This window comes from Giraffa tippelskirchi, chromosome 3 (genome assembly GCF_054371585.1).
Source record: "Giraffa tippelskirchi isolate mGirTip1 chromosome 3, T2T-mGirTip1v1.2.pri, whole genome shotgun sequence".
NCBI lineage: Eukaryota > Metazoa > Chordata > Mammalia > Artiodactyla > Giraffidae > Giraffa > Giraffa tippelskirchi.
This window is the reverse complement of record NC_137277.1, coordinates 177,093,560-177,114,833: the sequence shown is the minus strand read 5'-3', so window position 1 is coordinate 177,114,833 and position 21,274 is coordinate 177,093,560. Positions and strand designations below refer to the sequence as shown.

The 21,274-nt window shown below is 57.0% G+C and overlaps 2 protein-coding genes across 6 annotated transcripts; both read right to left on the bottom strand.

The window, feature by feature from the left end:
- Positions 1-582: 582 nt before the first annotated feature.
- Positions 583-6,175, bottom strand: CHRNG (cholinergic receptor nicotinic gamma subunit). The gene is made up of 12 exons (XM_081585691.1): positions 6,025-6,175; positions 5,679-5,818; positions 5,362-5,406; positions 5,077-5,186; positions 4,400-4,555; positions 3,495-3,592; positions 3,003-3,203; positions 2,717-2,831; positions 2,417-2,531; positions 1,496-1,712; positions 1,174-1,307; positions 583-889 (listed from the first exon to the last, which is right to left on the bottom strand). Exons 1-12 carry the CDS (start codon positions 6,077-6,079, stop codon positions 716-718), a joined length of 1,560 nt encoding a protein of 519 aa, XP_081441817.1. The 5' UTR covers positions 6,080-6,175; the 3' UTR covers positions 583-715.
- A 7,524-nt stretch (positions 6,176-13,699) lies between these two features.
- Positions 13,700-21,056, bottom strand: CHRND (cholinergic receptor nicotinic delta subunit). 5 transcript variants are annotated; one of them, XM_081579678.1, is made up of 12 exons: positions 20,994-21,056; positions 20,634-20,779; positions 20,181-20,225; positions 19,545-19,654; positions 19,275-19,430; positions 18,938-19,122; positions 18,037-18,237; positions 16,809-16,920; positions 16,582-16,696; positions 15,303-15,507; positions 15,096-15,214; positions 13,700-14,169 (listed from the first exon to the last, which is right to left on the bottom strand). In XM_081579678.1, the coding sequence occupies exons 1-12, from the start codon at positions 21,043-21,045 to the stop codon at positions 13,987-13,989; spliced, it is 1,629 nt and encodes a 542-aa protein (XP_081435804.1). In that variant the 5' UTR covers positions 21,046-21,056; the 3' UTR covers positions 13,700-13,986. The 5 variants fall into 5 exon arrangements, with proteins under 5 accessions (XP_081435804.1, XP_081435805.1, XP_081435808.1 ...); XM_081579679.1 differs by having other exon boundaries at positions 19,013-19,122; XM_081579682.1 differs by having other exon boundaries at positions 16,582-16,612; positions 19,013-19,122.
- Between the last annotated feature and the right edge of the window lie 218 nt (positions 21,057-21,274).

Here is a 21,274-nt window from a genome sequence, read left to right as displayed (position 1 = left end):
AGAAGAGAAGGAAGAGGGGTCCATTTTCCAAGCCATAGAACTTTCTTAGAATGTCTAAGATTGGGTTAGAGTTGGGAATTCTGAACTCCAAACCTTATTAATCCACCATTGCTCTGGCAAGCCCCTCTTACTCTAGGCCCCAATTTGCCCAACCTAAACATGGGGGAATAGTGACTCTTGCTTATCTGTAATGCTATGAGGAGCTTTTGAGAATGAAAAAAGAGAATAAAACTCATAAAATGGTTGGTGCCTACAGCCCTCAGAAAGCAGGCAGATGCCACCTGCAGTAGGCTGCCTCCCTTTCAAGAGAGCATTGGCCGCCACTCTTCACTTCTCTCTTGACTCCCTTCCTTCAAGAGGCTGCAGGGAACTTGCAAAAGGGAAGGGAGGCCCAGGCCTGGAGGGCTAGGACCTTGTCTAGCTGGGGATAGGATAAACAGAGTCCTTAGGGTTTCAGAAGTGATGGGAGTTGACAGTACTTTGCTGAAGTGAGGGGAGTGCCAAGACGAGCAAGCCAGTGCCACGTGCATGCTGATTCCACTAGCACACTCTGCCCACATCCCAGCCCCAAACACTCCGGGGTTCCAGCTCTGTCTCTTTATTTCCCCAGCTTTTCTCACATATCCCCCAAGAGTGTTTCCCAAAGAGTATACTCATGACTTCAGAGCAGAACACAGCTGATAAGACTCCACATGGCTAGCAGCAATCGGTTAGCTCAGTCAGAGGAGGGCAGATAGGAGCGGGGGTCCCCAGGAAAAGGCAGGGCGGGCACTCGGTTGTAGTGGGCCATGAGGAAGATGCCGGCAGTGCCACAGACAAAGAGTGAGAGCATGGCCAGGAAGCAGACTCGATCCAACACTCGGCCCACCAGGAACCATTCCTTGTTCCCCTGAGGGTGGGAGGCAGGGTAAGAGATGACCAGAGGTGACACCAAGGCTGGATCTCTGGGGCATCCTTAGCCATCCAGCAGGCTTCTGCTCTTCATTTCCGCGAGCCCTTCTCACCTACTTTAGGTCTGACCCTGGCTTTTTCCATGGTTCCATGGTGCCACTCCCAATTCTACTTTTTCCATGCCATTGCCATACCATGGACATCCCAATCATCCCGCCCCCATCTCAGATCCAAGTTTGCACACAAGGTGTGCAAACCCCACCCCACTCCCTGCTGACTTACACTATCAAAGTGAGTCTGCTGGTGCCGGGCGTGGGCAATGAGGTTGCAGGCCTCGACGCAGGCCTGGATGGCCGGGGCGGCCTGCTTCAGGTTGCCACACCACTCTGGGCTCTGCCCTGACTCCGGGCCTTTCTCTGTTGATGAGAAAGGGTAAGGTTTGGGAGTAGAATGGGAGAGGAACAGTCTGAAAAAGTGGCCCCCGCTTTCTTAGGGGCCCCAGCCCCTCTCTCCCCAACCTGGACGTTTGCCCACCCCTCATCCGCTGTACCTGGCACCTTGGTCAACAGACAACCCTTCCTGTCCATCACACCCCCTGCCTTACCGAGCTTCTCCAGCGCTGCCCTCACCAGCCCATTGCGCTGGCGTTGCCGGAAGAGGAGTTCACTGCGGGGCAGGCAGAGGGCCACCTCCTCCCTAGCTGTGATTGGCCACCCTGAGGAGGATCCATTCTGTAGCCGGGGCTGGGCATCCTGCACAGTCACCGGGGCCAGTGGGCGAACATGCATCCGTAACAGCTGTGGCAAGAGCCGCAGGAACACCTGGAGAGGTGTCATGCGTGGCTTAGCCTAGTGGCCTGCAGACCCTCCTGGGTGACCAGGCTTGGGAGCAGAAGGTGACGATTGGCACACAAAGAGTTCACGTGATGGGGGCCCCGAGGCAGCCTGGCAGGTGCAGTGGCTTGGCCTTGCTACGGCTTACCTGTTCTGTGCCAGACACTGACCCAGGGCCCCCAAACTTTTGTGCACGTCAGAATCACCAGGGCACTTGTCATAAACACAGATTACTAGGCCCTACCTCTGACCCAGGATGTCTGGGGCAGGCCCGGGAATCTGCCTTTGTAACAAGGGTCTGAGCTGACTGTTGCAGGTGGGTCGCAGCTCATACAGGCACTGGAGCCACTCGGCCTGGGCAGAATCCTGCCTCCTCCACTTTCTTGCTGTGCGACCTCAGCTGGGCTACTTAACCTCTCTGTGCCTCAATTTCCTCATGTATAAACCAGAGATGAGACCAATACCCATTTCACAGAAGTCTTATGAAGGTTAAATAAGTTAGTATACGTAATATGCCAACCACAGAGTAAACACTGTATATTATTCTTGATCCATCTGGGCATGTGCTTCAAGATATACATGGGGCCGGTTTGTTGGTGAACGTGGTGGGTGAGGAATGTGCCCAGGGCCAGGAGGGCGTGTGAACAGACAGAGCAGGGAGAGGCTGAAGTAGGCAAGGGTAGGGAGCTTGCCTTGCGGACCCCTCGGGCCATGGAGTGTGTGTGTGGGGACCGCAAAGACACATTGAGTACGACCACAGCGTTCACGACAATGAGGATGGTCACCACCAGGAGGAAGGTCAGGTACCTGCAGGGCGGGATAGGCAGGTGGTGGGGCTGGTCGCTTCATCCCCAGATATCAGTCCCACCCCTAGTGGCTGATTCCCCCAAATCCCTGGGATTGAGGATGGTGGGGAGTGGCAAGAGGGCAGTACCCCATGTTCCTGAGAAGGGAGGAAAGGAAGTGGGCTCAAGCATGAGAGCCAGCCTTACTTGCTGATGAGTGGCACCGCTTGGGAAGTCTCGGGCACCTTCTTGGCCACGAGGAAGAGGAAGACAGTCTGGGCCAGGAGCACGTTGATGGCGACGGTACACTTCTGGCCCCCCGCTGCCCATGACCAAGAGGCCTTCAGAGTGGATCTCAACCTCCCCACCATGGGGCAGTCCCCTCCCCACAAGGACTCCATGCCCCTGGTGCCAGGTCATGGTGCCATTCTGCCCTCCCTGCTCCCTGTGCTGCTGGCCGGGCCATAGCCCCCCTCCCACCAGCCCTAGGTACCCTTGGCAGGAAGGAAGTAGATGAGGATGGCCACGGAGGAGATGAGGACACAGGGCGCGATGATGTTGATGACGTAGAAGAGGGGCTTGCGCTGGATGAGCAGGTAGAAGACGACCTTCTGGTGGCCTGCCTCCTCGGCTGGGGCCGCCTCGTCCAGCAGCATCTTGGCTGGCCGGTGCCGGATGGCCCACTCCCCGTTTTCTGCAGGCAGCAGGCAGGGGTGGGCACAGGGACTGAGGGTGGGCCCATCCCGGCAGCCCACGGAACACAGTGCCCACAGGAGCACCACTGTGCGGGGATGGATGCTTGACGCCCCTCCCGCCAAAACCAGAGTCACTATCAATGAGGAAGATCAGCTTTGCTGGGCCTTTAAATGACGTGCATTTTATGGTTTACAGGAGCTTTCATCTTGAGTAGCACGGGAGGGGGCGTGGTCTCGGTCTGGCCCCGCCCCCACAGCCAGGTCCTGCAGGGACCTTGGCTGGAGATTACCTGTGAAGGCCTCAGGATCGATGAAAATCCATTCGATGGTCTGACCATCTTCCTGGCTCAGCTGCAAATTGATCTCATTGGTGCTGTAGGTCTGGGACCTGGGAGATGGGGGTGGAAAAGAGGATAAATTGGAGTGTGTGTAGACTCACTCAGGAGGTCACAGAGACCACCGCCTGAGGGCAACTGTGGGCAGTTTTGCCTCAAAAAGCTCAGTCAAGAATTTCTAAGTTCTCCACAAAACCTTGGCATGAGATGGGGCGGGGCGGGGCGGGACAGGGAGTCTGGCTCTAGAGGTCTGGGGAAATTATAGATTTTAAGGACCAGGAGGTTGCAGCCAGAGCCGAGGGCCACCCGGGGGTCCCTTCCCTCCATTGCCTCCAGGGCAGAAGGGGCCAATGGTGAGAACAGGAAATACAGCCTGTACCTCTCTGATCTGTTTTTACTGAAGAGAGTCTCCCGACAGATTCCCTTACTAAAAAAAAAAAAAAGGCTGCTTCTCTAAAATACAGGGAACCACTCCCACAGACCGTCATCCCCCCATTGATGGAGGAGGACACTGAGATAGCCCTGGCCTCTCCATGGGTCTGAGGGTGCAGTGGTCTAATGCGTGTGTGCATGCGTGTGTGCACGTGTGTCGTGGGCATGTATGTGCCTTCTTGCCCACCCACCGCAGTCCCTGATGGTTGTCTTTGGCGCACGGGCGGGGAAACTGAGGCAGTGAAGGAGGATGAGTGAGGGGTCTGGGGCTTAGCAGGGAGGGTCGTGGGCATCTCCAGATGTCTGGGCCCCAGGGAGGTGCAGCCCGGCTCCCCACCCCCGGCCGGAAGCCTCGGGTCCCCACCCGGCCAGGGCCCCTCTTTGATGGGCTGGGAGAATCCCCCACCCCCCAGTGCGGGCCTCCTCACTGGAAGATGAGGGAGCAGTTCTGCCAGTCGAAGGGGAAGTAGGTGACAGAGACGGGGCAGGAGGAGCGGAAGATGGCCGGCGGCAGCCAGTACACACAGCCGTCGGGAGACACGAGCACGTTGCAGTAGAGGGCCACCTCGAACACGCCGTCCACGCTGCACACAGGCCAGGTTGTGGGGCTGGGGGCCCGCGCCCCGACAGCCCCTGCTAGACTGAGACCCTCCCCCACCCTGACCAGTCCTCTGCCCCGAGTGGGTGGGGCCCGGGGACACCAACCCTTCCCAGCCACCAACCATACCCCTGACAAGTCCCCCCCACCCGGCCTCGGGGACCACTGCCTCCCTCAACAACCTCCCACAACACCCACCCTGCAAGGCTCCCGAGCCCCAGTTCTCCTCCACGTGGGTCATGACCGCGACCGATGGTGGTTAAGCTCCCCACTAGTCCTATGCCTCCTGAAGGAGCTGTCCTTGTCCCCACAGTAGGGGGGAGAGCAGCCACCCAGACGGCCCAGCCCTGAGGCGGTGGAGCTGCTGGCCCCGGGGCCCCACCCTTAGTCCCAGTGCCCTGGCGCCCTCAGGGTCCCCAGCTGCACCCTCGGTTCACCCGTCTCCTTCCCGGAGGCCCCCTTGTCCTGCGGACCCTGCCCTGCCCTGCCCAGGACCCCCCTCCTCACTTGTTCTCCAGCACGATGTCTGGCCGCCACACCATGGTGGATGGCACCCGCAGGACCCACAGGCCGCCGTAGTCTCGAGGGTCCCAGCGAAGCCGGTAGTCACACCACTGCTGCAGGGGGAGGGTCTGCCAGACCCCATCCCACCCCCACGAACCGGGCCCCCTCCCGGGGCAGGGAGCGCAGAAGAGGCAGGATGGGGTGGGAGGGAAACAGGCAGCTCTAAGGGGCCTCGGGGGCCCAGAGTGGGGTTGATGGCAGGAGGAGGGCAGTCTAGTGGCTTTTTACCATTTCTATCCAGACGTTGGTGGTGAGGGCCTCCTCTCGCTCATTCTGCAGGTGCAGAACAGAGGGCAAAGCCCCCATCACTAACCGCCCCCCCTGACTCCCCAGATGTCCCTACAAGACCCCAGCCTCTTGGGCAGCCCCCATGGGAGTTGGCCAGCTCCCTGGTGGGCTGCCCAAGCCCTCTCTCTCTCCCCTGTGGGCCCTGCCTACTCCTGCCTGCTGGAGCCACCCCTTTACTTCCCAGCGGGTCCCAGGGGAGCAGTGGGCTGTCATCCCTGCCCCCACCCCCCAACACACACACACAGGCCCGTGCTCACCAGGGAGATGAGGTTGGTGAGGGTGAGCTTCAGGCTGACGTTGACTACGTCCGAATCGTGCTCTGCGGGCCTCAGGTGGGGGTTGTAGCCTTGCATCAGGTCCCCAAGCAGACGCTCCTCCTGGTTCCGGCCCTCGGCCCCTGGAGCAGACAGTGGTGAGCCTGGGACATGGCCTCTGGGGCAGATCAGGGCGGGGGGGGGCCACGGGAGGGGGTGACATAGAGAAGTGGGGAGCTGGGGTGTGGGGGACAGGCCTCAGTAGCCCCGCTCCCCAGACTCTCTGTCCCCTGAGGCCTTGGGCTCCTGCTCCCAGCCTCCCCAGGCCCCAGACCCTCTGTGTCCACACCCAGGCAAACAGCCAGCAGCGGCAGAAGGAACAGCAGCCTCTGGCCCCCGCACATGGTGCCACGGTTCTCCACAGGGACGAAGTGGGACTGCAGTTCCCCCCGGGGCTGGGGGTGCCGCCTCCGAGGCTCATGTAACAGCCCACATTCTCCCACCCCAAACCACCCCGGCCAGGCCAGCCCAACCCCGCCAGCTGTCTGACCACAGCGCTGTCAGCTGTCCCCATGCGGACACAATGCCGGGCTCAGATTACCCAAGCTGGGAAGGATGGAGGGGCTCCATCTGCCCAGACCATCCGGCCTCCGTCCCCACTCTCAGGCTCAGATGACCCAGTCCTCCGTCCGCATTCCGGCCGGGGGCTGAGGACGCAGCTGGGGATAGATGAGCATGGGACAGGAAGGCGGAGCGCTGAGGAAGGGTCCCGACTGGGGCTCCCTCCTCCTGCTTCCTCTGGCCCAGTCAGGATTTGGGGAGGAGGGAAGGCTGGTGGGTAAACATGTTTGGTGCTTGAGTTTCTGTGTCACATGGTTGAGGCCCCCAAGCCTGAATGTAAATGAGAGCACCGGGTCTCGGGGTTCCCCGGTCTCTGAGGCAGGGAACTCGGGTCTGGTGAGCTTTAAAGGAAGGGGGACCAAGGAAGATTTGGGATGCAGGCCCCAGGGAATAGGACAGCCCCTGAGTAGGGGCTCCTCACTGGGGCCTCAGTATCTGTGAAATCGTCCACTCATGGAGTCCCCAGCTTGTGGAGGGACAGCGTGAGGCCAGGGGGACCCAGGGATAAGCCTGAACTGCTCATGGGAACTCACGGTCCAAGGTGGGGGCAGGCAAGATGAAAGGTCTGATGAGTGGACCCAGAGGGGCCAGAAGGGCTTCCCTCATAGCTCAGTCAGTAAAGAATCTGCCTGCAATGCAGGAGACCCAGGTTCGATTCCTGGATTAGGAAGAGCCCTTGGAGGAGGAAATGGCAGCCCACTCCAGTATTCTTGCTTGGAGAATCCCCATGGACAGAGGAGCCTGGCGAGCTACAATCCATGTGTTCCGCAAGAGTCAGACACGACTTAGCGACTAAACCAACCAACCAAGAGGGGCCAGAAAACAAGCCCCATCCACGCTGTTGATTGCGGTCAGCAGGAGGGTGGGCTGAGGCTGATCTAGGCGCTGAGGGCCCTGCTGCCAGTGAGCCACCTGTCTTCTGACCGGCTATTCCCAGCAGACAGCTCAGCATGACCCAGTAGGTGGGCAGGCTCCCACACGTGCTGCCCACCCTTCGGCACGCTGGGGGAAGGGTGGGGGAGGTCTCTGATGGCTGGAAGGAAGGCACCATCAGAGGATGTGTCCCCCTCCCCCCGAGCAAACGGCGTCTTTGGCCATTTCAATGTGCGACAGTGAAGCAGAAGTCAGCCCACGTGCCCTGTTCTTGGAGATCCAGGTGAGGTTGGCTCAGACCCCAGCCCCCTGCATTGGGCCACAAGGCCTTCCTGTCCTTGCCAGGACTCTGGGCTCGAGAGGTAACAGTACTGCCCCTGCCTTCCCTGAACTACCTTGATCTCGCGTTTGCTCCTGCTCTGGAACCTACACTCGGTTTTCCTGGATGACCCTGTCCGCAACCCAAAAAGCTTCACTCTCACCACACATCTAGGTGTGTAGCCCACTTTCCCTGGAGTTTACAAAGCCAATGGCTCCTTTTCCCCACTTCACCCCCGGTTCCCTTCAGACTCAAGTCTGTCATCTGTTTTGCAAAGCGGTACCTCTCCTCTGTGCTGTGCTAAGTTGCTACAGACGTGTCTGACTCTGTGATCCTAATGGACTGCAGCCCCCAAAGCTCCTCTGTCCATGGGATTCTCCAGGAAGAATACTGGAGTGGGTTGTCATGCCTTTTCTCCAGGGGATCTTCTCGACCCAGGGATCGAACTCATGTCTCTTAGGTCTCCTGCATTGGCAGGTGGGTTCTTTACCACTAGCGCCACCTGGGAAGCCCACCTCCTCCTCTCTGCTCACCTCCAAGACGATGATTTGCCAAAGATCATCAATGGCTTCTTCCCCATAATCATGGACCACCTACTGCCTGCCGTCCTCCACCACCCCCAGGAATAGATGGTCAGCTGATTCTGGACGTTTCTGACTTTCTTCCCTACAAGTGTCTGGGAAGGAAAAGGGACACTCTGGAGAGTGACTTCCTTTTGGTAGGAACTGTACCTCCTTCTTCTGGATGCAGATTTTGACTCCTGGTTTCTCCTCTTCTCTCTGCTCTGGGAGGTCTCCTTGGTGATCTTGGGGCATCTCTGAGGAGTGGCAGTTTCTGCCCTGGAGGTGTTAAGGTTGGGGTATGGGAACCATTGGACTTCCCTGGTGGCTCAGTGGTAAAGAATCCACCTGCCAATGCAGGAGACTTGGGTTTGATCCCTGGGTGGGGAAGAGCCCTTGGAGAAGGAAATGGCAACCCACTCCAGTATTCTTGCCTTGTAAATCTCATGGACAGAGGAGCTTGGCGGGCCACAGTCCATGGGGTTGCAAAGAGGCAGACACGACTTAGAGATTAAACAACAGCTGCAGTTCAATTTAGTTCAGTTGCTCAGTTATGTCTGACTCTTTGTGACCCCAGGCCTCCCTGTCCATCATCAACTCCCGGAGTCTGCTCAAACTCATGTCCATTGAGTCGGTGATGCCATCCAGCCATCTCATCCTCTGTCATCCCCTTCTTCTCTTGCTTCCATCTTTCCCAGCATCAGGGAACAAGAGCTTGGAACCCATTAAGAGAAAGCCTCCTGTAGTCCTCACTCGCTGTCTAACAACTCTGCCACCTTCTCCTCCAGAGGCCGGAAAAGCAAAATGCTCATTTCCCAGGCTCCCTTGCAGGCGGGGCGGCCATGTGATGACCTCTTGACCGATGGGGTGTCTGCTGAAGTCAGCTGAGTGGTTTCAGCTTTTTCTTCCTGCTAAAAGGGTCAGAAAAGGCTGACCCCTTTCCTGCCTTGAAGATGATGTGAAGCACGGAGCTGTGGCAGTCAAGGTGCTACCTGAGGCTTCAGGCTGGAGGACAAAGTCAGCACATGAAGGAGGGAGGGCTGGGCAGAGAGCACAGAGCTGGGTCCCTCACAGCTTTGTGGGGCAGCTGAGCTGGGGAAGCAGCTGCCGTCTCGAGATTCTTCCCATATGAGAAAGAGGAAACCTTAATGTTTAAACCATGAGTCTTGGGGATTTCCTGTTCCTTACAGCCCGGCACATTTTCCTGATGGATTTATCGCCATTTGAGAGAGGGTGGGTAGCTGTGCTGGCCTGGGGAAAGTGTGTAGGGACTCCCGCTGGCTTCATGGGAAGCTAGCCCCCTGTTGGTGTGGCTTCCTGGGGAAGGAAGGAGATGGGGTTCCATGTCACCCGGAGGGTGGACCAGTCCTGACAGCACCCTGGGGCTGGAGTGCTGGGCGAGTGGGTGCTGTTGGGGGACCCACTGTGACCCTGGGAACCTGTTCAAGAGGCATCCTTAACCTGGTGGGGCATTTGCGGGGTTGTGGCTCAGCTGGTAAAGAATCCACCCGCAATGCGGGAGACCTGGGTTTGATCCCTGGGTTGGGAAGATCCCCTGGAGAAGGGAAAGGCAACCCACTCCAGTACCCTTGCCTGGAGAATTCCATGGACTATATAGTCCATGGGGTCACAAAGAGTCGGACATGACTGAGCGACTTTCAATTCACTTCTCCTCTAGAAGGTTTATAGCCAGCTACCTGAGCAGGCTTGACACACTGAGGCCTTGCTATTGGACTGTGTGACTTGCTGCAAACAGAGCCACCATGTGGCAAAGAGAAGCAACAACAGTGGTCGAGGGATCTGATTTCAGCCTTTCCGCCCTCACACATCTCTGCGTGGGCTTCCCAGGTGGCTCAGTGGTAAAGCATTGCCTGCAATGCAGGAGACGCCAGAGACACGGGTTCGGTCCCTAGGTTGGGAAGAACCCCTGGAGGGGCAACTCACTCCGGTATTCTTGCCTGGAGAATTACCATGGACAGAGGAGCCTGGAGAGCTACAGTCCATAGGGTTGCAAAGAGTCAGACACAACTGAGCACACACACGCTATTTAGACATCTGTGTGTGTGAGACAGAGACCCTTCCCGAATTGGTGGCCAATTCCAGGGAAGACCCAGACTCCCTGCTCATCTGAAAGGTGTAAGTCTAAGCTAGTTTTCCTATTGAGAGGGGGAAAAAAAACTAAAGATTTGTACCTTGAATTTTTGGAAGGTTCATATTGGACAGCAGAAGTAAGTAGGGTCAGTTTTGATTTCAAATGATTTCTCTTCTCTTCAGTTCCATGGAAAGACTAAACATCATTCCTTCTATATACCTGAGCTCATGAGGTCACTGATTCCCTCTGAGGGATGTGGGCTCAGTTGTGAGTCTCAAGCCTGCACACCAAGGAGGTGAAGAATCAGGTTTTCCAGCCTGCCTCAGTCCCCTCTCAGTTACCACACCAGGCCTGGATGTAGAAGACCCCTGTGAGCGCCCAGGGGCCTGTTCTTGGTGACCGAGGCCCACAAATGAGGAATGAGATAAATAGCCACCCCTTAAATTTGCAGGACACATGTAACTACTATGACTCCTACTAGCAAATTTGATCTTCAGAACACCTCATGAGCCGGACTTAAGACACACTTTGCAGATGAGAAAACTGCAGCTGAGAGATGAGGGGTAGTTGGCCCAAGGTCACACTGCTAGTGTAACGAACCTCCCCCAAATGTTGTCTCTTGACACAACAGACATTTACTGTCTCACACAGTTGCTGAGGGTCAGGAATCCAGGAGCAGTTGAGTGGGTGGTTCTGGCTCAGAGACTTTTGGGTTCATCCGAAGGCTCCACTGTGACCGAAGGGGCCCCCTCGGCTGGAGGATCCACTTCCGAGGTCACTCACAAGGCTGTTGGCCGGAGGCCTCAGTTCCTTGCCGCGTGGACCTCTCCACAGGGCTGCTCATCATGCCAGCCGGCTTCCCCAAAGTCAGAGAGCCAGCTGACCATGAGTAAGGGTGCAAGACCAAGCGAGCGAGAATGTGCTGCGATGTCTTTCACTATCTACCCTCAGAAGTGACACACCATCACTTCTGCCTCAGTCTACGGGTCACAGAGACCAATCTCGGGACCGTGTGGGAGGCGCCACACAGGGTGTGAGTACCAGGAGGTGGGGGTCTCTGGGCCACCCTGGGGGTAGGTGACCACACCGAACCATATCCTCAAAGAATTTGGCCCTTGGGATAGGATTGGTGGGGGCTCCCTTTGGGGTAGAGTTGTGAGATTAAGTCAGATGTAGCAAAATGAAATACAGCGTTCCTAGCCAGGCATCCTGGAATGTGAAGTCAAGTGGGACTTAGAAAGCATCACTACAAACAAAGCTAGTGGAGGTGATGGAATTCCAGTTGAGCTATTTCAAATCCTCAAAGGTGATGCTGTGAAAGTGCTGCACTCAATATGCCAGCAAATCTGGAAAACTCAGCAGTGGCCACAGGACTGGAAAAGGTCAGTTTTCATTCCAATCCCATAGAAAGGCAATGCCAAAGAATGCTCAAACTACCTCACAATTGCACTCATCTCACACGCTAGTAAAGTAATGCTCAAAATTCTCCAAGCCAGGCTTCAACAATATGTGAACCGTAAACTTCCAGATGTTCAAGCTGGTTTTAGAAAAGGCAGAGGAACCAGAGATCAAATTGCCAATATTTGCTGGATCATCGAAAAAGCAGGAGAGTTCCAGAAAAACATCTACTTCTGCTTATTGACTATGCCAAAGCCTTTGACTGTGTGGATCACAATAAACTGTGGAAAACTCTGAAAGAGATGGGAATACCAGACCATCTGACCTGTCTCTGTCTCTTGAGAAACCTGTATGCAGGTCAGGAAGCAACAGTTAGAACTGGACATGGAACAACAGACTGGTTCCAAACAGGAAAAGGAATACGTCAAGGCTGCATACTGTCACCCTGCTTATTTAACTTATATGCAGAGTACATCATGAGAAACGCTGGGCTGGAAGAGACACAAGCTGGAATCAAGATTGCCGGGAGAAATATCAATAACCTCAGATATGCAGATGACGAAGAAGAAAGCGAAGAACTAAAGAGCCTCTTGATGAAAGTGAAAGAGGAGAGTGAAAAAGTTGGCTTAAAGCTCAGCATTCAGAAAACTAAGATTATGGCATCTGGTCCCATCACTTCATGGGAAATAGATGGGGAAACAGTGGAAACAGTGTCAGACTTTATTTTTTTGAGCTCCAAAATCACTGCAGATGGTGATTGCAGCCAGTGAAATTAAAAGATGCTTACTTCTTGGAAGGAAGGTTATGACCAACCTAGATAGCATATTGAAAAGCAGAGACATTACTTTGCCAACAAAGGTCTGTCTAGTCAAGGCTATGGTTTTTCCAGTGGTCATGTATGGATGTGAGAGTTGGATGGTGAAGAAAGCTGAGTGCGGAAGAATTGATGCTTTTGAACTGTGGTGTTGGAGAAGACTCTTGAGAGTCCCTTGGACTGCAAGGAGATCCAATCAATCCATCCTAAAGGAGATCAGTCCTGGGTGTTCATTGGAAGGACTGATGTTGAAGCTGAAACTCCAATACTTTGGCCACCTCATGCGAAGAGTTGACTCATTGGAAAAGACCCTGATGCTGGGAAGGATTGGAGGCAGGAGGAGAAGGGGATGACAGAGGATAAGATGGCTGGATGGCATCACCGACTTGATGGACATGAGTTTGGGTAAATTCCGGGAGTTGGTGATGGACAGGGAGGCCTGGCGTGCTGCAATTCATGGGGTCACGAAGAGTCGGACACGACTGAGCGACTGAACTGAACTGAGTTAAATTTGAATTTCAGATAGACAATGAATCATCTTTCTTTTTAGCATATGTACGTCCCAAGTCTTGCCTTGGCAACCCTACTTTGGGAGGAGGAATAAGTGCCTGTCCCTGGGGGGATGGCTGAGTCCTGAGGCTTTCAGATGGTGCGTCTGACCTGAGCTGGACAGGCTGACCTCTGGCTTCCGTGGATGCTGAACCTGACCTATCCACCCCTGTCCTCAGCTTCCCAGAGGGACCCAGAGAGAGTGGCGGAGGCTTAAAAGCCTGGGGAAGGCCATTCTGCAGTCCTGAGGCTCCCATGCCTGCCAAGAAACTCCTTCCCTAGTAGACCTGGAGAGAGAGGTGGGGCCTCAGACGCCCAAGGCTTAGGGGTTGGCAAGAGGGGGTGCTGGAGGAGCAGGGGAGGAAAGGCCCAGGATCCCACCTGCTTCACCCACACCTTGGGGAGAGGGAGGCTAGAAGATGCCTCTGTCTCCCTGACCCCTCACAGAGTGGTCCAATAGACTGGCTCCAGTGCAAACTCCCTGGTCCCTAAGCCAGCCACCTGCGGGCGGGTGTGCTAAATTGCTCAGTCCTGTCTGACTATTTGCAACCCTATGGACTGTAGCCTGCCAGGCTCCCCTGTCCATGGGGATTTTCCAGGCAAGAATCTTGGAGTGGGCTGCCATGCCCTTTTCCAGGGGATCTTCCCAGCCCAGGGTTTAACTCACATCTCTTGCATCTCCTGCACTGGCAGGCAGGTTCTTAATCACTAGCACCACCTGGGAAGCCCAAGCCAGCCCCCTGCCTCCCCACAAATTTCCTTGTCCAATCCCCAGCCAATGTCCACGCTCAGACCTTCTCCAGGGGATCCTGGTTTTATTTGCAAAAGAACCACCGTTGAGATGTGGGGCTCCCCCCTCCACTCCTGGATCTCAGTTGTCTTTGCCCCAGCCTTGCAAGGACCAACTGGGCTCAGGTCTCAGGGCCAAGATATGGCCTCCCCAGAAAGAGCTGGTGGTCTCTCAGACACCCCTGTCCACACAGGTACCCGCCCCACCCCCACCCCCTGCAGGCCCATCCCTTTCAGGGCAAACCCCCTCCCCCCATGCCTGGAAATGGCCTCGTTGCTGGGCTGGGCCAAGGGCTCTAGATGAAGCGCTTGTCCTTCTCGCGGTAGGAGAAGGGGTCCCCAGGGAAAGGCTGGGGCGGAGGCTGGTTGTATGCGCCCTGCAGGAAGATCCAGGCTGTGCCCACCACCATGATGGGTGTCACCACGAACAGGCAGAGTCGGTCCACAGTGCGAGCGACCCGGTTCCAGCAGTCCTTCTCCTGGGGCCAAGGGTGACAGCAATAGTGGGGTGAGAAGGGCCCCCAGACCACAGACTCCCACCCCAAGCTGGGGACCGGTGACAGACGCACAGCCTCGGCATGGCTGTGCGGGCTGCCTCAGGCTTGCAGCAGATGGGAGGTGCTGGCGTGTCCCCAGCAAATACCCAGCACCCCCCCTGCTCCCCAGCGACTGGCAGGACTGGTTATCCTGTGTGTCCAGGAGACAGAGAGCAGGGCCATGGCCTCTTCCCAGCCACGCAGTGCTGCCGCGAGCCTGTACGTGAACTGAAAAAAGTGCCCCTATCTCAAGAGAGAATTTTTACAAGTTGTATACGCTAGGGGTAAAGAGCCTGCCTACCAATGCAGGAGACCTAAGAGATCCAGGTTCGATCCTTGGGTCAGGAAGATGCCCTGGAGGAGGGCATGGCAGCCCACTCCAGTATTCTTGCCTTGGAAATCTCATGGACAGAGGAGATTGTGGTGGGCTACAGTCCATAGGATCACAGAGTCAGACATGACTGAAGTGACTTAGCACATACGCATACGTACAATATTGAACAACCATATAAGGCAGCCTTTTAAGTTTCTGGCTTTGTCTGGAGTTTCAGGCTTGGAGTTGAGCAGGGATGGAAAATGATTGGCAGCTGGGAGAAACAAAGGACCCTAAGGGAGGTCCACAGTGTGGTGCCAACAGGGCAGAGCTATGTGCTTGAGTGTATACCTGAGTGTGTGCCTGGCCACACACTGCTATGAGGTTTTAAGCAGGGGCTCCCCCTCCCTTACAGGCCTGGAATCTCCACTCACTGTTCACTCCTTCATCTATGTTGGCAGGTATCTCGGAGGGGAGCTGTGCCCCGTTAAGACAGGATATGCTTGATTAGTGCACTACTTGAACGCCTGTACATGGCAACCCTGTGGCTACTCACCTCATTGTAATTGTTCTGGTTCTTCATGTGGTTGACAATGAAGTTGGCCCCATCCACAGCTGGCTTCAGCTCACTGAAGAGCTCCTGTTGGGCCTGCTCAGACCCTGCTGGAGGCTGGCCTGTGGACACCAGGCCAGGGGTGGGCATGAGGCCTGTCCCTACCCCACCTTAGAGTTGAGGCCAAACTCTAAGCCACTGGAGACTCACGTGCTGTGGTGAGGCGCCGGGCCAGCCCATGCCGCTCTGACTGCTTCTCAAACATGAGGTCACTTCTGGACTTGAGTGAGAAGTACTCCTCTGCCTTGGAGATGTAGCCCAGGGAGCTGCTTCTCCGGATCAGGGTCCCGGGGCTGGGTCCGTCCTCCGCCGGGCGGGACATGTGCAGGATCTCAGGAAGGGTCTCCAGGAAGAGCTGGGCAGGTCAGAGGGGCCATCATACAAAGTAGGTCACCTTCACTCATCCAAATATTGGGGCTCCACCCCTGGCTGCCACAAGGTGTTCCCCAATGCATCATTTATCCCCCCGACCCCTACTGATGAACACTTAGGTTGCTTCCAGTTCTCCCTCATTACTCAGCATAGAGAAGAACTCTGGTTGAAAATGAATTCCAGGTTAAAAACAAAAGGTCAGAAAAATGCCCCAAATGCTGAGCTAAGACCAGAAAAGTTGCTAATGACCTCCCTCAGCTGCCCCCAAACAACCAGGTGGCCCTGCAGAGGCCAAGAGGCAAGGACAGCACTCCTCCTGGGGACCCTGCCCCCACAGTTCTCACTTTGTTTTGAATCGAGGTATAACCAATACACAATAGAATCAACAAACTGCCATCCTGTAGCCAGGTGAAATTCTGCAGAAGCATTTCACTGTGTAAACACCTCTTAGATAAGAACTTTATCTAAGATGTTCCCTCCTGCCTGTGTGTGTGTGAGTTGCTCTGTCCTGTCGGACTCTTTGAGACCCTATGGGCTGTAACCCTCCAGGCTCCTCAGTCCATGGCATTCTCCAGGCAAGAATACTGGAGTGGAAGAATACTTGCCAAGAATACTTGCCATGCCCTCCTCCAGGGGATCTTCCCGACCCAGGGATCGAACCTAGGTCTCCTGCACTGCTGGCACAGATTATTTATCTGAACCACCAGGGAAGCTCGCCTCTTTCCTGCCTGGCCCCCATCAATTCCTACGCAGCCCCAGAGGGAATCACCACACCCTGACTTCTAGCACTAAAGACTGGTTTTGCCTGTCCTTGAACGTCACAGAAAGGAAATCTTGCAGTCTCTTTAAAGTCTGACTTCTTCTGGGTAACATTCAGCCTGGGGTGAGTCAAGAAGCCGGGGTAGCACCCCTGCCCCGCCCATGTGCACATGCTCATGCGCTCCAACGCTGCCGGGTACCACCCCTGCGTGCCCGTGCCTATGTACGCATGCGCCTCGCCCATTCCACTGCAGAGAGGCGCTGGACAATCTCCAACTTTTGGCTGCTGAGCCCTCACCTTCTTTACTCGCTCAGACAGCACGTGGGTGCTGGGTGTGCGGAAGTGAATGTTGAGCACGATGACACAGATCACCACGACCATGGTCACCAGCACCATGCCAAAGAGCAGGAACCTGTGGGCGCAGGTGCAGCCTGGAGCCCCTGCCCAGGGTGGGGAGTGGTAGGGTGGGGTGGCGGCGGTGGGGGAGTGAGGGGTGGGGTGTGTGGTCTGGGAGGGCCGCTCACTTGCCGATGAGGGGGATGGCCATGGACGTGGCTGGCAGCCGCTTGGAGATGAGCAGCAGGAAGACAGACTGGGCCAGGAGCACCGAGATGGCCATGGAAGTCTTCTCACCACCTAGGGGAGCCCGTCCTTAGCGGTGACCTCTGGCCTGGGGCCTGGAGGGTTGCACGGTGGCCTCTGCACTACTGTCCACAATGCCATGGTGCCCAGGGCTCAGGAGCTAGAGCGCTTGGGTTTCCATTCCTCTTGCCCCTTATTGCTAGGTGACCTTGGACAAGCGGCCTAACCTCTCTGTGCCTCAGATTCCTCAACTGTTAAACGTTGGGAGGACGGAGTGAGAGAGTGTGTCTTAAATGCTCCAACTCTGCCTGGCAGAGAGCTGCCTGGGTGAGAGCTCAAGGAACACCTGCCATTCTCGTCAGCCAATCCCCTGCCACTCAGCCCTCCTAGATCACAGATCTGCTGTGTCCTGCCCCGCGTAGAAGCCCCAGGGTGTCTTCACACCAGGCTAACACTCCTCCTGTCACCCCTGTGCTCAGAGACCCCAGCCCAGCACCGCCCTGCCCTGCGTACCTGAGCCCCTGAGAAGCACTGTGGGGTGGGCCCCATGGTCACAGACCCCTGGCCCCCCGCCCCAGTGCCCCTTCTCGATCTGCAGTGCGCCTCGCAGCCTGGCTCTGGTTCCCACCCCACCGCCCCCAGGATGCACTCCCAATCCTATATTTTCCACCCTGTCTGCCAGGGTCAGGGCTGGATCATATTTGTCTCTGGAACTCCCCGTGCCCTGCTCATAGTGAATGTCCTGGAGCCAAGTGACCACAGATGATATGTGATATGACACCTTCTAGAACCAGGTGAGTATAGATCTCATGCCCCCTGCCCTGGTTTCCTAGAGACCCTGTGATCCACCCACTGGCTCTGCAGCCAATCTCTCCCCAGCAGAGGGAGACCCTAGTGTTCTCCCTAGGGTCCTTGGGAAGCCCAGCATGAGAGGCAGAAGTGAGGTCCAAGAGGGATGGGACTCCCTGGGGCCCTGTCCGCTTAAGGGATGTTCCACAGGGTCTCAGAGCCCTTCTGCTGACAGGCCACGTGCTCCTCATGCATGAACCCTGGGCAGGGAACCCCAGGAGTGGTGACCCCCCCAAGTGGCTCCTGGGGAAAGTGAGGGGCAGGGCTGGAGCGGCCGAGCTCAAGGACCCTCAGGGAGGGGGTGCCGGCTGCTGGGCTCACAGTCGGCCGGCAGGTAGAAGACCAGGTTGATCATGAAAGAGATGAGCACGCAGGGCACCAGGATGTTGATGACGTAGAAGAGCGGCTTGCGGCGGATAATGAGGTAGAAGGTGACGTCCTGGCGGTTGGGACTGTCCAGAGGCGCACTGGGGTCCACGTTGACCTTGGCTGGCCGGTGCACTATCTCCCATTCCCCGTTCTCTGAGGGAGACACGTGGAAGCCTTGGGGTCAGGCTAGGCAAGGTGGCCAAGGAGAGGTTGGTGCAGGATGGGGGGCTAGCGGGGAGTCAGCCGGCCCAGGGGCTCAGCCAGGCCTGTCTGCAGGATCCTAAGGGGGCTGGGGAGGGTGGGGACACAGAGGAGAGTTCACGTTCTGTTTGTGGGTGACTTTCCCTGGGGCTTTGGATGGACGTTTCACTCTACAAGGGCAAAGTTTTCCTCTGGGACAGATTTTTTTTTTTTTTCCTCCTTGGGAAAAATAAAAGCTGAGGCAATATGTGGTTCAAATAAGAGCCTTGGGGAATAGCAAAGCAGTCAGAGGAATCACTACCCCTCCCACCCCTGATGTACCAGCCTTGGGATGAGCGGGATGTGGGTCTCTTCTGACAGACAGGGGCAAGTGGTTGGGCCCCGTAAAAGGTCTGAGCCTGGTCACAGGCGGGGGAGGGGGGGCATTGGGAGGGAGCAGCGTACACACCATGTGGAAGACATACGGAACACACAGCAGATGACAGCAAAGCCCCAACCACCCACTGGACCCTCTGGGGATGGGAAAACTAAACCACCCCCCTCATCCGTCGGCCAGATCAACCCCAGGAACCCTGCCCAGACCGGGAAGGGTCTGTGTCCACCTGCACGTCTGTGTACCAGTGTGACCATGTCCCCGTGTATGTACACACACGTGCAGCTCTGTGACTGTATCTGTGGGCAGGTGTCCAGGGGAGCCTGGCCACCCAGGAGCTGCTGCTCCCGGCACCTGTGAAGCCCTCGGGATCGATGATGATCCACTCCACCGGATAGGAGCGGCCGTCTTTTTCATCCTGCTTCAGGCTCAGGGTGATCTCCTTGGTCGTGTACTTGAGCGAACTGGAGAAGGCAGAGGGCAGAGGGTGGGTCTCAGCCGCTGGCTGGGGCCACAGTGGGGATGGGGCCTCCGCCTGGGGGTGGGGGGTATTTGCCTCCCTCAGCCCTTGGCAGGGTGCCCTGGCGGGGAGGGGCGGTCGGAGAAGTGGGGGCACCTGAACTTGAGAGAGCAGTTCTGCCAGTCGAAGGGGAAGTAGGTGACCGAGATGGGGCAGGAGGAGCGGAAGATGGCAGGTGGCAGCCAGTAGACAGAGCCCGAGGGGTAGATGAGCACGTTGCAGGAGTAGGAGATCTGGAAGGAGCCATCATTGCTGGGGGACATGGACAAGGGCCACAGTGAGTGCTGGCCAGGATTGGGGGAGGCAGAGGTGGGAGCGGGGTGGGGGCAGCAGGAGGCGGGGAGGCGGGGAGGGCTGCGGCTCAACTTGTTCTCCAGCACGATCTCTGGGAGCCACACCATGTCAGCAGGCAGGCGCAGAACACTGATGTTCCCAAAGTCTTCAGCATCCCACTGCAGCCGGCTGTCTGTCCAGCCCTGGAAGCCCGAAAGGAATGTCAGCAGTGGGCTCTGCTGTTGTCTGGGGTCCCCCACTTCCCCCTTACACCCGGTGCCAACCACCTCCCTAGGGGGGAAGACTCAACAGGATCTGGGGCTGGGACAAAAGAGTTTGGGGGAGGTGGGTACAGAGTGGGACTCAGGTCTGTCACGTACAGCTGTGTAGGATGTGCACTGCACAACTAAGGGAGGACTATTTCCATAGTGGACATAGAAGACCGACTGACAGATAGCAGACAGTGTCTTCTAATAAAATCAAGCTGCTGTGACAGTGTTCCCCGAGATGAAGATCCTAATTCACCGAAGGCTCTACCTGGGCTGTGGTGGCACTAGCTGGTGAGAAGGGCAGTTGGGTCTGGGGTTTCTCGGGAGGCGGGGGCCAGTCTGTCCTAGAGGACAGTGTCTGAAGCAAGCTGGGGATCCCCCAGCAGAAGCAAGAAGGGGGGAATTTGGGCCGTGCATCCTCCCTCCCACCCCCTGGCTCTGCGTGGGGTGTTCTCCTTACGTGCTCTATCCACACATTCGTGGTGAGGGTCTCTTCAACTTCTTTCTGTAATCAAACAGGAAGTCGGTGCCCCAGAGGCCTGTATACATTCCCCAGGTGCCTTCTCCCAGCTCCCACCCTGGGGGAGACCACGACAATGACCTGTCCCCAGCAGTCAGGAGTGGATGGACAGACCAGGAAGCGGGGAGGGCACACAGCCTCTCGAATGTGTCATGGGTGCAAAATGGGGTGGAGGGAGAACCAGAATTGAAGCTGGAGAGGAAGGGGCATCACCTGACGTCTGCAGGCAGCACGGGGCATGGAGAGGGCCTGAGTGCACTTCCAGGGGAGGGGACCTACTGGAGGTGGAGGTGGAGCTGGGGCCTTGACCTTCCTCCCCATGGCCATCCCAGCCGGACCTCCAGGAAGCTGTGGCCGCCGCCATTCCCCCACCAGCGAGGAGGGGCCCCTCACCAGGGAGATGAGGTTGGAGAGGGTGAGGGCCAGGGAGATCTCCACGCTCTCCTCTTTGTGCGCTGCAGGCCGCAGTTCCTTGTTGTAGGCCTTCTCCTCAAACAGGTGCCGGATCAGCCGTTCCTCCTCGTTCAAGCCCCAGCTGCCTGGGGAGGGTAGGGGACAGGGGCCCAGGGAGGACGGTGCCCTGAGGTCCTGCTGGGCGTGCAGTGGGACCCCGGGGGTTGGCCCCTCCAGGGTAAAAATGGCCGTGGGAGTGGGGAAGTGGGCCTGGTGCTGGGAGAGGGTGTCCCGGGTCAAAGGAGGAGAGAGGAGACCATGCAGTGGGGACCCTTAGGGGAGGGTGATGGCCGTTCTTACCACACACGACCAGGGCAGCCAGCAGCCCCAGCGTTAACACAGGCGCTTCCATCCTGTTCCTCTGACTGGGTCTTGGGTCTGCCCCTCCGGTCGGCAGGGCTGGTGAGTGTGGGTGGGTGCCAAGGGGACAGGTGCAGGGTGGGGGGATTGGGGGGGTGCAAAGGGAAGAGGCAGCCGGAAATGCAATCTGACACCTCTAGGCTCTGTGGCAGGACAGAGAAACTGGGGCAGGTGATGAGGGGGTGGGGACAGGGACTGGCAGGCCGGGGCAGGAGCCCAGG

Excerpts from the sequence above, each read along its gene's own strand:
- CHRNG (XM_081585691.1), bottom strand. The coding sequence starts at position 6,079 with ATGTGCGGGGGCCAGAGGCTGCTGTTCCTTCTGCCGCTGCTGGCTGTT. Across the intron at positions 4,556-5,076 it reads GACATCGTGCTGGAGAACAA|CGTGGACGGCGTGTTCGAGG; the intron begins GTGAGGAGGGGG and ends GCCTGTGTGCAG. Across the intron at positions 1,713-2,416 it reads TGGCCCGAGGGGTCCGCAAG|GTGTTCCTGCGGCTCTTGCC; the intron begins GCAAGCTCCCTA and ends ACACCTCTCCAG.
- CHRND (XM_081579678.1), bottom strand. The coding sequence starts at position 21,045 with ATGGAAGCGCCTGTGTTAACGCTGGGGCTGCTGGCTGCCCTGGTCGTG. Across the intron at positions 18,238-18,937 it reads ATACAGTCACAGAGCTGCAC|AGAACGGGGAATGGGAGATA; the intron begins GTGTGTGTACAT and ends TGTCTCCCTCAG. Across the intron at positions 16,921-18,036 it reads CTTCTACCTGCCGGCCGACT|GTGGTGAGAAGACTTCCATG; the intron begins GTGAGCCCAGCA and ends GGGCTCCCCTAG.